The 14,965-nt window shown below is 38.7% G+C and overlaps 1 protein-coding gene across 19 annotated transcripts in view; it reads right to left on the reverse strand.

Moving 5' to 3' along the window:
- The window catches only part of COL25A1 (collagen type XXV alpha 1 chain), a 316,322-nt gene that overhangs the window by 18,444 nt on the left and 282,913 nt on the right, over positions 1-14,965 (reverse strand). For 12 of the 19 annotated variants that reach the window (XM_032108047.1, XM_032108056.1, XM_032108058.1 and 9 more), the window contains 10 exons: positions 14,227-14,250; positions 13,277-13,321; positions 11,668-11,712; positions 11,275-11,355; positions 10,468-10,530; positions 8,850-8,900; positions 8,460-8,486; positions 6,315-6,395; positions 4,412-4,447; positions 3,500-3,553 (listed from right to left, as the gene is read on the reverse strand). In XM_032108047.1, coding sequence (XP_031963938.1) covers positions 3,500-3,553; positions 4,412-4,447; positions 6,315-6,395; positions 8,460-8,486; positions 8,850-8,900; positions 10,468-10,530; positions 11,275-11,355; positions 11,668-11,712; positions 13,277-13,321; positions 14,227-14,250 — 507 coding nt within the window. The remainder of the gene's footprint in view (positions 1-3,499; positions 3,554-4,411; positions 4,448-6,314; positions 6,396-8,459; positions 8,487-8,849; positions 8,901-10,467; positions 10,531-11,274; positions 11,356-11,667; positions 11,713-13,276; positions 13,322-14,226; positions 14,251-14,965) is intronic. The other 7 variants (XM_032108064.1, XM_032108061.1, XM_032108063.1 and 4 more) reach the window with 4 other exon arrangements.

Below are 14,965 nucleotides of genomic sequence, written 5' to 3' on the forward strand. Positions count from 1 at the left end.
AAATTACACAAAAAATAAGGCACCAGAACAAACTGAACCTTAACCTGTGGTTGAATAATCCCAGCAATAAGGAGTCTGTCAGAATAACTGACATTTGATCTGTTTTAAATACTTCATATTTTTACTAAGGTGGACACTTGCTTTAGTCTAGTGGTAATGAGTTGTGCAATGTCAGGTCTCTCTGGATTTTGTTACTCCCCTGCTAATTTCTGAGCAGCATTTAGGCTGGATGCCCTCCAATAGGAGTATTGGGAAGTAACAGCTGATTTTCAAAACAATAAATCCCTTGCAGCTTTAAAGCTTTCTGCTAAGAAACTAATGTGCTGACCTATGTAGGTAAGAGCTACAAAACCCTTTGATCAGTACTCGAAATATGTCAAGACTAGTTAAGCATCTTTGCTTTTTTAATCTTCAACAGCAAGATGACTGTACAAAGTCCTCTCAAGATAGGCTTATAACATTGCTAAACATATGGTAGACATAAAGATACTGAATGTATCAGTCTAGGAAATAATCTCATCTGTTATGTAACAATATATTTGGAGAACTGTATCTCAGAACTTTTTGCCTGCAATACAAAGCACATGCTGAAACATGTTTGGAGTATCAGATGAGGTCCTGAATGTTCATGGATTGTATGAGATGGATGGACTGTCATGAGCATACTGCCCTCAACCATCACAATTTCCTTCAGCGTGGCAGATACCGGCAAACCTTAGGAAGGCTTTTAATATTTTTTTGTGAGACAATCCATCAGTGTCCAAAGAATAGAAACTATAATCTATGTTTCTGCCTCCTATTTCACTTCAGTCTCCTGAATCATGGATATTCATGAGTTACCATTTGCGTGAATAAAGCTGAATAATTGCTGTCTCCACTAGGATAGTTAGGGAGATTTCATACCACTGCTGTGCTGAGAAACATTTTAACCAAATTAAAGAGAATGCACTTTCCCTACTTGTACTAAATGTGTGTAGTGATGACAACGTTACACAAGCTACACATCTGAAAGCCAAAATCAAGCTCAAAACCAGGTCCTTGTCATCAAAAAAAAGAAAAGAAAACAATAAAAAAGGAAAATGTATATTGCCAGCTCTCAGATTCCTTTAGCTGGTCAAGAAGTTGGATACACGTTATGCCTGTCATCACCCTTCAGGCTTACATGTTCCCTTTCATCAGCAGTAGCTGAAGATGTCTATCTGTTCTCCAGTGTTCTCTACTTTCTCTCAAGACAGTATATAAGTGAGATTAACAGGTACACAGTCAGATTCAGAGGCCTATTATGATTTACTTCTTCATTTAATAAAGATGGTCTCAGTAAAATCTCTCTAAGCACCTGGCAAAACGGTGTTCCAACAGCTGAAGAATTTAATAACGACTATGAGATACTGGCCTAATAATTATATGAATTCACATTATTAATTACCATTTCAATTTCTACTAAACCATTTATAAAAAGTTGAGTGTCATGCATGATTTTCTTAGTCTACCTTGCCACCATCTAAATAGATTTTGTATAAAGATGATCTGACGTTTTCTATTTTAATTAAATAGTTAAATTGAAAACCAAACAACCCACCCTAATCTGCACAACAGCCTGTCCTACCTCGGAGTAGTAATTCAGCATCACCTCAAATGCAGCCTGTGCAACAACAAATCCATGACTGTTCTGTAAAATAGCCCTAATGCCCTTCTAGATTAATACTGGCCCAGGGTTTTTCTTCTCAATACAGACAGAATGTGGTCCTATCCAGTGACAGTGAGCACTGGCCCTATGCACTGCTTTTAACTAAAAAGTAAAGTCTGAAATCTGCAGACAAAAATGTTTCCCTCCTGTTTCACATTAAAAAGTTCAACAGTTGCAAATGCAAGTTGTAAAACTGCATTAAAAAGACACTATTTGTTATTTAAATAATGAGACATATATCAACACTGGGCACCTGTTACATAACTATGCTACAATCAAACTTCTCCTCCCAAATGGTACTGAATAATTAAATGAACAATTACAGCAATAATCTTGTTAGCTGCCCGCTCGGCAAAAAGCCTGTCTTATCAACTTCCTTCCATTCATTTAGTTCCACAGAAAATGGTGGGTGTGTAGGAATTTTCTGCACACCTTGGTCTCTCTATTTTTGCAAAGTTCTCCTTCTATGCCCCTGCAACTACTGATTTACATCGCAGCAGTTCCTATCCCTTTTGCAGCTACTGCTTTTCAACAGTCACAGTAGGGCTTATTCCAGATCCAGCTGCATGACTTCTTATGACCTTGCATACTCCCACAAGAAAAAAATATTAGTAGCTCTTTTCCACAGACAAGAAGAATAGTTTATATTCTATTTCATTGTCAAAAACATTTCAGCTGGTAGTACATACACATATCTTTCAACATGAAAGCTCATAATGCAAGAATAAAATGTACGGTATTTTTATATACTTCTACATGTGTATCTCACCTAAATTATTTGCTTAAGATAAGAGGATGATGATCAACTATCTTTTCACAGAGTTGACAGAAGATATATTATGTCCTAACTGAAGGAAAAAAAGAACTGAATCTGTAATCCCCTAGAAAAACAGAAAAAGTACACAAGTCCTTCAGGCACTTAATTAGCCTGAGTGGTAATTGCAGTCTACTGTACAGTCTGTTTTGGGCTATGCTGCATGTCTTGTATTTATCCCTCAATACACAGCTCTGTAAAAATGAATCTTACTTTTCTCAGATGAAGCTAACCAGACCTCTGCCATGTGGCTCTGTCCTTAGTACAGCTAGTCTGAAGTTGCTTTAGCACAGTTCTTTTGTTAAAGTGAGGAAGTCAAAGAGACAAAGTTCTGGACTGGCAGCTCCTTGGAGGTTTTAGTTAGGCTAAGGTATCATCTTCTGGTTTTTTCCATAAGTTGATGGTTGTATCATTAGAGGTGACAGGCTCTATCCTATTTCCTATCCTATTTCCTATTTCCACTGGAGAAAATATTCTGTGAGAATTTCAAATTAAATAGAAGGGCTCCTATCTTCTAAGCTTAAAAAAAAAAACAGGAAGAAAAGTTTAAATTTTACAACAGCTGGAGATATTCTTCCTGGATAAAAACATTTAAGTGCATAGAGGAGAGAAATACTCTTCTTTTTTTGCCATTGCATTCTTACATAATCAGATCACATTATCTTCTTTCGTACCAGTTTGTTCTCTCAATTTACACAAAATAATGAAAACAATGAAAATCATGCTGTGTGTGATACTGTGAACTAGGAAGTCCTGTCAATTTCTTAGTGATTAGTCATTTCAAAATACCAGCTCCCCTGAAGTTAGTGAGTTACAGTGCCAACCTTAAACAGATAAATGTGTGTGTAACTAGAACGGACACACAGTTGTGGGCTGCTCCTCTATAGGTGAGGTACTGTTCTGTTTAGTGACATCTAGGCAGAGTACGAGTCCCCACATGACATTGTTCCCTTGTGGCAGTCACTTCGTAGAGAGAAGCACCCAGAAGATATACTTACTCTCTCTCCTTTGGGACCTGCAGGGCCATGGGGACCAACTGGGCCATCTACACCCTACAAAAAGGAACAAGGAGGGTAAGAGAGAGTGCTTGTTCTTACAACTCTTTAGTTCTAATAGCTGTCTTGTAGACGAGAACTAACATGGAATCAGTCTTCACTGGTTGAAAATTTGGATTTAATTGTGATGCAACCTTTTTGGCTTTCAAAACTCCACCCATAAACTCTCCTGTTACAAGGCAGACTGTCTTTCTTCTATTTGGAGTTCACTACATTCATGGAAGCAATCAGATTTACAAAGATCTTAAACTGATTGGAAGAAGATGGAAGAGTCAGAAAAAATATTTTTTTAAATTATTGTTTGTTTTTTTTTTTTAATTGATTATTCTTTAAATTGAAATGTCCACCTGTAAGATGGACTTACCTACTGCAGGGATTGACAGCAATCTTACTTCCAAGATATAACTCTTTCACTGTATAGAGCTCTTTATCATTAAAGAAAGCAAAAGATTTAACATTTATGATGTGTAATGTAACAATGCCTGTAGATGAACCCCAGCACATTTGCATCTCCTTCACTGATTCCATCTTAGCATTGAACAGCTATGTTCTCCTGTTATCTACATCCCTAACCTTACTCAGGAAAATCAGCATCCCAACCAAGCAGTTGTCCAACCAAAAATCACAACTGAGCTGCCTTTTAAGGTTCAGAGCTCCTTCTACAGAGAATTACATTCGCTTTCCCACACATATTGCCCTGAGAGTCTGCTGGAAGCCCCCTCTTATGCAGCATGGAAAATGCCTGCAGCATTTGGCCTTCCTTCCTCTGTGCAGTGAGTGAGCTTGGCCGGCAGAGCCCCCGGGAAGCACATGGACTCAGTCACGAAGGGGGACACAGAAAGACAAGGGACTCACCCGGGCTCCTGGCTTTCCGTCTAAGCCAGATGCTCCCTGTGTGGTTAGGTGGAAGCATGGATGATGGGCACGACACGAATGACAAGAACGTGAGATTAGTAAGTGGTGCTGATGAATAAACACAATTCAAACACACAGTACACGCTGTGACAGGGTTCTGGAGTGGGTATCACACTACTACAGCATGTTAGTTAAAAATTCACATAGAACACCAAGAGCCTGATTCTGTTCTCACTTCAGTGTAACATCACCGACCCACCCCTGCCCTCACATCACAGTGTATTAGAGCAGAATATTGTCAGGCTACAGGAGCGCTACAAACACCAGATGTTAGGGTGTTTTTGAGCCTTAACACATAAATATTTACTTTGTAATTTACTCGCATGCTTTCTAATTTGTAAATAGCGACAATACTGAATACTACACACAAAGGAAGAAAAATGTGTGTTAACTGCGATAGGAAATATTTAAGTGCAAGAATACTGCATTATGCAGCCAACAAAATCTGGATCCTGAGCACAATGGCCTCATTCATTTCCAAGAGGCCGGAAGACAATCACATTTCCTGTTTTCCCGATATACTCCCAGTTCAGGGCACAGTCAAGGGCTGCAGCGGGCAGCCAGGCACGCCGGGCGAGGAGCCTCAGCATCCTTGGGGACGGGGGGACCCCTCGTGGATTCTGTGGGAATAACAGAGCAGCAGCCGGAGCGCGGCAGCGCGGGAGGGGATGTGGGGACAGAGGGAACATTTGTCAGGACACAGGGAATAATCTGGGGAGCAGCCCCCTACTGGAAAAACAAACTAAACCAAACCCCAAACAAACCCAGCTAAAATCTCCAACCAACTCAAAAAACCGAGCCATTTTCTGTAACGTCAAACACTTGGACTTTGCTCCTGAGTATGACATTTAGTAAGCAGGAGCAAAACAAGATCACTGTAAATTTGGAAAACCTAGTAGCCTATTTTGTTCTGGAGCCTCTTCTACCTTGTAGCCATTTTCAGGGCATCTGCTCAGGCCTCCAAAGCTCACTGTCTACAGAGATGTAACTGCCAATGTGAAAATGAGCTTTTTTTTCCCCTCAAAATGAATTAAAATTCTCAGTGATGCTGACCTTGTCCAGAGGCCCTGAACATAGTTCTTGTAAATATTAATCAGAGAGGTTTGTGTTCCTTTGGGTCAACTAAGTCTATTTTCTCCATTTTACTGTTAACAATGTAATCACTGGAAATAATCCTCATACAACAACAACAAAAAGAAAAAATAAACTCTTTTTCTGAGAAAAAAATACAGCTGCCTTTTCAGCATGCTTTCAAACACATAAAGTATTTTCTATTTCATCAACCTAAATTTTAAGAACTGTGATGTTTCCATATTTTAAGGTTCTTCACTTCTAAGACAAAATTTATGCCAAACACTCAGAATGGAAATTTTCTAAAGAACAAAGCAAAAATAAGAATTCAGGGAACAGAAACCAACTAAATTCCCTGACCCAATTTTTAGCTTTCCTCAATTAGACCTCTCCTTTTGAACTGCAGAAGTGCAACCAGAGGAAGAATAACTGAGGAGATGGGGGAAAGGGAAGACTCCTTTTTTAATGGAAACACCATACAACACTTCAATAACAGCATGACTAATGTAATGGGGGTGATGACATCCTTGTGACACTGAACACTCTCAACTGACATGCAACAAAAAAAACCCAACCCTGACAGCACTGGATTTTACAGGACATTACTTGGGACGATAGCACAGATTAGAGACAAAACAAAACAAGACTGATGCTCTGCTCCAACATGGTATATTCTGTGTATGCTATCGAGTAAATCAGAGTTGTTCATCAGGGGTAGAAAGAGACGTTTGTGATTTGCACTGAAATTGAATAGTTGGGGTTTTTTACTTACTGGAAGACCAAGGGGCCCTCTGTCACCCTTTTGACCTGGTTCACCCTTCAATCCTTTAAGACCATTTAACCCTGGTTCACCCTAAACGTAAAAGTATAAATGCCAAATTTTTGGTGCTATAATGGGTGTTTAAGCTGGGATAGAAGAAGCCAGTCTCAGAAATAGCTGCAAATTCCACTTTGAAACAAATTCAACCTTCTCAGCTTACTGGCAATTTACGTACTGATTTAAGAGTGGGCAAAAATATTTGGGAGGTGTCTGCTGGAGATTTAAAATCCGTATGAATAAAAAACTACAGGAAAATTATCGGTAACAGATTTTTTTAATCTTTTCCTAATAATTATCACTATAGTTAGGCGGTCTGAACTCAGCATGAGTTGCAGGGGGTTTTGGAAATTCTTCAAATCCCATAAACCACCCTATGCAGATAATACAAACGGAAAGAAAATGTTCATAAAAGTAAGCCTCAAAACAGTAGGTTTCTACAGTGGGATCTCCTGAGAAGTACATTTGGTAAGGAAGCAATACTTTTCCTTACAGCAAACTGGAATTTGCAGCAAAATCTTACATAAAGATATTTTAAACCTTTAAGCATACATCATAAACAGTAACAAGTTGAAAGAAACAGTACAGGTTACACACTGCCAAGCTGTTTGGGAGGTCCATAGATTCTGTGTTCATACAGAGAAATTTTAACCATGTAAGAAATGGCACTTGTTGTGATTGTTAAATTATGCATAGGCTATTATATTAAACATCACTAAGATGATAATACTGGGCTCAGAACTGCCAATAAATCATTCTCTCATAATGAAAAACTGCATCTGCATGAGGGCTGCTTAGTCAAGGCGAGTATTGACCACACCTGCCTCTTCTGGGAAACAGAAATACGTGGGTATTTCATCCAGGCTGCTCCCTATGGCCTCATTGCTAGATTTCCCTTTGATGTATTATGTTACTGTATATTATATTCATATTTTTTTTTTTAAATCTCAGTAGAACCGAGTCTGCTCCTTTAAGCAACTCCAGACATCATCTGCCTGCTTTGCACCCTAAGCAGCCATTTCTTCATTCTTCTATTTGACTCGATGTGACTTTCAGAGCAGTAGCACTGGAAATGCTGAAGTCTTGGAAACAGACCTGAGAAATCCCATAAAAGCCTGAGTCTCAGGCCAAAAGCCTGAGGTAAAGAGGGGCTGGTACTAAAATAGAACATATTTGATTTCAGAAAATGATTTATGACTTGGGTTTCTTGAGCCAACACAGTCTCATAAGGGGTCAAACCTGTGATTTTCTGTCTCGTACCTTTAAAAACCCAAAATAAACCCCCAAAACTAAACAAAAACACCCTCTCCTCTCTTCCTTGTTTTTTGAGAAAGGTGTGATTAGGGAGCCATAGTGATTTAAATGATCATGTCTGACAAGACCACTGGCCTTAATGAATACAGTGTCATTCTGAAGTTTATCTTACTGGTGAATACGGAATTAATGCACAAATTAAAATATTCCAACTCTCCCAAAATTCACTTCCACTCTCCTGAGCTGTTCTCATGGGCTAAGAGAGCCCCTAAAGCATATCTTTGTGTACTATGCTACGGAAAATGTTCAAATGTATTGCAGACCTGTCTGATCATGAATTCCAGTTTGGAAAACAGGAAAATGCACACATCAGTTTGTGATGGTGAACCAGCATAACATGTGAAGGAACTGGTCAGCAAAATACCTGGCGCCTAACAAAGGCCATGAACACTGGAAGAAGCAGGAGATACAAGAGAGCATAAATGAAGAAGAGTTTATCTGACTTCATTTCCTGAGGCTGTAACATGCTTTTTTATTCCAAAGTAATTCCAAGTGCAACGGTAGCTTGCCCATAAACAGGAAGCTAAATAATTTAGTGCCACATCCCAAATATTTGTACAAAAAATGGACTCAGCCAATGCTGCGGAGAAATACTACTCAGAAACAATCACAGAAAATTTAGCAAGCTTTTAAGGTGCAAATATTAAAATCTGCTTTAAGGTTTAAGAATATCATGAACTTTTATTAAATGAGGCATGACAAAACATAGCTGCATGCATTCAAGAGCAAGGCATGACACTTTGCAGACATAAAGAGCACATCTATTCAAGACAGGTATTAATTTACCTTTGGGCCAGGCAGTCCATGAGGTCCCTGAAAATAAAAATAACATTTCTCATTATGAAAATACACCACAATTTTTTGGAGAGTGTTTTTGCTTTATAGGGATACAAATTACCCCTATATTTCTGTACTCTCAAAAGAAATTCAGCTGTCAATAAAGCAACTACAAACACCTGATGAGCAGGTACCAGACCACTAGCATATTAACACTATCACAGGAATGTGCCATTTTTTCTCCAATTCCTATGATTTTTTTTAAGACATGCAAAAAATTTTCCAAATTAAGTCCCCTCTTTAATGACCACATATTCTGATAACACTTCTAGTAAGCAGGCAATAAAGTGGCAAGAGGGCTTAGACCATTTCTAGCACCTCTGTTCCACCCAAGCTTACCATAGGGCCTGGAGGACCATGTGGCCCTGGTGGTCCAGGTGGTCCTATCATCTACAGATAAAAAACAATGGCATTAAATCATGCAGAGCAAAGAACTCCCACAAAAATACCAGAAGTCAGGCTGACTCTTGTTGGCAAGCACTTACAAAAATAGCAATGCAACAGTGAACATTGACAGTGCATCTAGACAGGGCTTTAGGAATGGGAATTAGTTTGATTTGAAAGACAGGGTACCCAAAGTGCAGATCTGCCTGTGCCATATGGCAGCATGCCTGTCTCCAGATTCTTATTCCTAGGGTCTATGATACACTTTAAGACACTATGGGGGAAACAAAATAAATCTCTGTAAAACAAACAGTACTGATCAGGGATGCTTGAACTTTTAATATTTTATGGTATGTGCTCTTTAGTTCTCTCTTGTACTACTTAATCTGCAGAGCCAGAAGACGATGACGTGTTATTTTATTCCTCCTCAACACTGACAAATGGAAAAGATACTAAATTCAAGCTAGGCTTTGGCATATTTTCAAAATTGCCCTTTGTCTCTCCTTTTATTTAATTTAGCCCACTTGTACCAAAAATTCTTTGAGGCCAGTAAAAGAGGTAATCGGGTTGCTCAGCATTTAGTGCACATATATGCTGCAGTGGTTTTCCGTGCTCCTAACAAAGCCACAGAGAGAATTTCATTATGATATATCCAGTGCAGTATCACCTCTGTTCCTGGATTTAATCCCACTGGGTTGCTACCATAACCCGCAGAGTAGCAGCAGGGATGCTAAATCAGGTCTCCAGACTCATGCACTGCTATAGTAGATGTCGGTAGTGGCAAGAGCATCACCGAGATGCACTTTGAAACATAAGACAGATTCCACCATCTGTGAAATCTCCTGGAAGTTGTAAGTCCTCCCTCAATTGAAAATAAGCAGAACAGATGAATGAACTGGTGAATTAATTTGAAAGAAAATAATCCTCTTCTCATAGAAAGAAACTTGGAGATGAGGGATGCCTCTTGTGTCCTGCAACAGCACAGGGCAGCCTCCGACTCCGCAGAGCTACGGCTTCTGTCACTAACCTCTGCTCTGAGGTCTCCCATCTTACTGTGCTCTGATAATGTTAGTCACCCACACCATAAAGGTACTAGGACTTTGTTTGGGTTTTTTGGGTTTGTTTGGTTTTTGGTTTTGTTTTTTAATGCCTTTATAATGCTCTGGGGAAAAAAAATCAGGAGAATGTCTGGTCTCACACAACTAGCTCACTACCCTGGGTGACATATCAGAAGTCAGTCTAGTTTGGTTCTCACTGGACTATCTGAGATTCCCAGAGTATAAGGTTTTGAGAGAGATTATGGTTTGTTTGGGTTTTTTTCTTTCTTCCCATTTAGTTCATTACAGAGCCAGAAGGCTTTGACTGAAGCGAGCGGAACTTGCTCATAGTCATACAACAGAACAGAACAGGAATTATATATTTAAAATTTCTTAAACTGTATTTAGCTCTATGACCAGAAATCTGTTCATTCTCAGGAACGATCAGTCATGAATATCAAGTATTGCTCAGAATCAGAAGCTGGAGAACCACTGCTGAACTCCTGTGTTCATTGCAAAGCCGCACTAAGACTTACTGAAGGACCTTGGGCACCAGGCAAACCAATGTCTCCTTTTTCGCCTTTCATGCCATTAGCTCCCTATAAAATCATACAAAACAGCATTTATAAACAGCTGTAATCTTATTAGCAATCAATCTAGAAATTATAATACTTATTGGCAAATAGTTACCATCATTACCATAACACAGCACACATATAAAGGAAATCCTTTAAAAAATTCTGGCACTACTTTGTAAATAATTTTTAACAAATATAAGTGTATGCTTTTATATTGATAGCTATCAATTGTAGCAAGATATTTATGACAATTCCTTAAACTGGCACTCCATTAATTGTTCCATGGATACAATTTTGAAATTGTTTCTATTTTTACTGAGAAATTTCATTTGTATGTATATATATACACACGCATATATATATACACACACACATATATAAATAGGAAGAATGCATTCCATAAATATTCATGCATTTTCTCTCCCTCCTCAATGTAAGTCACCTGAAATTTCCATTCAAAACATAGCTCCTTTCTCCTTGCCCAAGCTGCGCTATATATTACAAGAGAAGTACAGCTTTGGTCAGCCTGCCAGCTAATCTCTTTCTTCCCTATACAGTATTTTTTTTTTACCATAAGTGGAATGAAAAGTTCTGACAATCTTACACCTCCTCCTAGATTAGCTGCAGAACAATCTCAGAATATTCTCCCCAGCGATTTCTGCCCCATTTGCAATTTATCAGCACTGTTGGAAATTCCTGATAATGGAAGAGAGAAAAAATAAAAGTATTTTTGTTAAAACTAATGAATTAGTTTTTCATACTCACTGGTAGGCCAGGCAGTCCGATTCCTCCCTTTTCTCCAGGCATTCCAGGATCACCTGTGTCTCCTTTTGAGCCCTTAGGACCCTAAAATATGGACTTATTCAGCAAATCATGCAAAAAACTAGAGACACCAAGAGAATTCTAGCTTTGATCCTAATAAGCAGAAGTCATGTGCATGCATATACCTTTGCTATTAAAATGCAAAAATGGAGACATCATTAGATCACAGACTATGCAGCAACATTATAATGATCTTTATTAATTATTATCATAATATTAATTAATATCATAATATTCTTTAGATCTAAGTTAAAACTTGGGATCACGGAAATAATCTCTTGCAACAACCTATGGTTTCTGACATGTTCTCCACTACATGATTGACACAAAATGTACCTGCTCTCCATCAGCTCCTGGAGTTCCTGGGGATCCTGGTTCACCCTGCAAGAGACAAGACAGAACTGGATTATCCCAATTGTCCCAGACACTAGAGGAAAAAGTCAGAGAAATTCTCATAATTAACAAGAATAAAGCCAGGGAATATTCTGTCAAAAAGTCCAGCACACATATAATACCTCTATTGAATAACTTTGGGTTGTATAAAGGCCAGACAAGTGCATTTAAAAAAAGAAGAAGAAGACAAAATCCCATGGGGTGAAAAGATCCCAATCCAATGGAAACTTTGCCTGCTACCAGAATAAATACGGAATCATGCCTCTCCATTTATGTAAGGTAGGGAGGGACCTCATGTTTTTTTTCCCCTATTAAAAATCACTCAGTGAAGGAGTTCACATTCACAACTTTGTCTTATGACCAGCTCCTAGGTAGCATTCTCTAAGGGAATAAGTTACTTGGATGGGTGCAGTCAATGATATTGGAAACAAACTCCTGTAATGTTGAATTCTGCTTCACATTGTAAATTTTGAAGGAGAAGGCTCACCTATACGAAGGAACACAATCTCTTCCACACTCAAACTTCTCTGTATTTCACAACATACCCCATGCTGCAGAAATGCTGCGTAGATGATAATGCAAAAAGCAATTTCTGCACACTTAACTGTGTACTCTATTATCAATTATCATATAGAATGAACCTTGTTTCTCACAATTTCTCAAAATAATGCACATGTGTATTGTGATGTATTTCCATATGAAATACTCTTCATATCACTGGAAATACTGGATGAAGTCTGAAATGTCTAGTACTGTTATTGAAGATGCATCTATTTGCTCTTGCTAGAGCATAGAGACACTGGGAGAAGATGCAGTATCTACTATTTAAGAAATAGGAGAAACATCTCAACTAGTTTAAAAGCAATTAGGGACAGTCCACTAATTTCAACACTTTTTAAGTATAGGCAAATTTATTATTTAAATTTTACAGAACAGTGCAGCACATGGTATTCATTGTCTCTGTGTGGGCTGCTCACTAACCCTTCTGTACTACGTGTAAGCACTAGCCAGGTGGTATTAGCAGGCTTGGGTTTCCAGCCAGGCTCCGGGCCACATGTGTACGTTGTAATTTTTACTGACATTAGACAATACTGTACTTATTTGGGTGGGTACCCCCGTGACATAAAAGCTGCATTCACATGCACTCACACGGTGGCCAGTGGTGTCTTGCACACAGTTTTGCCTACCTCATTCCCACTCAGCCAGAAGTGAGGCGTGGGAGCCACTGTTTGGTTGTGTGGATACTTTGCAAAGTCCTAGGGAGCTACCTTGGTGCCGATCCCTGAGCAAAATGCTTCTGCACTCTTTCAGTACTAATTAATTTTGCTGGTCCTTAGCTGAGCATCTGTGTGGGGCAACTAAACAAAGCACCTGTTCTGGAAAGCTACATTTCAAGAATCTGGGTACAAAGTTAGAAACATGCCATATTTGATGAATTTACAGTTAAACAACTGTGCTGGAAAGCTCCATTTACCTGGGTGCATACATCATTTAAAAAACCACAGAAAATTCTCCACCCTTAAGATACAACAAGTAAAATAAGGAAGATCACCTTTGACCCTTGCAGCCCTTGGGGTCCTGGTGGTCCTGGTGGTCCCTAAACAGAAAATACAAACCCCTCAGTTTTTAAATAAACTCCTGAAGAACTTGTCATGTAAGCACAGGGCAAATGTTAATATAGCTACTGTAACAAAATGGGTTAGATGTTTAACACAAGGGGAACCAAGACCAGGTATGGACAAGTTGTTAACCTATGACAGCTCTCAACAACAACAACACTACCACAAAAACAGTGTTAAAATAACAGTACGGCCTGTATTTTATAATAAAGGCCTCTGCTCCTATTGATGAAATGACACTGCTTCCCTTAATGGAAGTGAGACCAGAACCCAGTCATATTTGCCAGCTCTCACTACCTGATCCAAAACAATCTGAGACCAGGAGAAATCTCCAACCAGTTGCAAAGAGGATCCTGCTAAAAGATGCTAAGTGCATCTGGGGATACTCAGTGCTTTGTGAAATTGCCATGGAATAAGCTGTAACCATTTTTTTCACTTCTACCTCAGGCTGTGGACACAGTGTCATATATCAAATACTGGTCTGGATGGTGCATAGTGGGGATGCTTTAAGAAAACCCCACAAAACATTTAAAAATCCCCTGCATTAATATAAAGAAAGGGTACATACAGATGGGAAAATATGACTAACAGCAATCTTGCAGAGAAGAATTTGAAACAAAAAAGAAGAATGTGTTTTCCCAGTCTTGTACTTAAATGAAGTTTTGCCATTAATTCAGAAGGAGCAGAATTGGTTCCATTGTTGGATGGCTTTCAACAATGGGTTCTCTGCTATGGGAACACCAAGCAAAGAAATCAATACATGCTATGATGAACCAGGCTGACATCCAATGAAGACATGTCCTGAGCTAGAAGAATTATGAACATGCTTGCAACACAGAGGAGAAGTTCTACAACGCAGAGTAAGTCATGCAATAGGAATTACCGTGACAGTCAGGGTGGCAACCCTCTGTTGGCAAAATTAAAGAGCTGTCAGTAGCAGAATTAAACAATGATATAAATAATTCTGTTTGCTACAGTTATAATCTCCACAGAAACTATGCTGTATCTGGGAGACACCATGCCTTCAGAAACATGAATAAAACCCTTGTTAATTTTAACTCCTGGTGTTGGATTAGCTGCTTGGTTTCTGTGGGAATTAGATGAAGACAGTAGTTTCGTATAATTAAAGAGATCAAATAAACGATGACTAAGTAGCAAAATCTAAGCAGAAGTCTTCAAAAAGGTGTTCTTTAAACTTTTTAAGAAAACATAAGGGGTTGGTGTCTGAAGTCAACCAAAAGACTAGCCCTATGTTTTGTGATGCCTGCAGGTTTTGCACCAATGCTTAACCAGTAAATACGATTCCTGGAGTGGAAATATAACATTCTTTTTCATATAAAAATGCAGTTCTAAACTAAAACTACCAGTCCACAACCCAGCTATGTATACTACAATTCTGCTTTAAATGCTTGGAAAGACAAAGGATATTTTCATCATGGAAGGAAGCAAAATATCTTGACCTGTCACTATTCTTTTTGCCAAAGAATCTAAAAGCAAGTGGAAAAGTATTTAAATGTAATTTAAATGCCTGTCTATATTTTTAAACAGAGTAAAACCCCAAATATTGCAGCTTGCCTGTGAAGAACTTACTGGCCTAAAAAGAACAAGAAATATTTGCTTTT

This window comes from Corvus moneduloides, chromosome 5 (genome assembly GCF_009650955.1).
Source record: "Corvus moneduloides isolate bCorMon1 chromosome 5, bCorMon1.pri, whole genome shotgun sequence".
Classification (NCBI taxonomy): domain Eukaryota; kingdom Metazoa; phylum Chordata; class Aves; order Passeriformes; family Corvidae; genus Corvus; species Corvus moneduloides.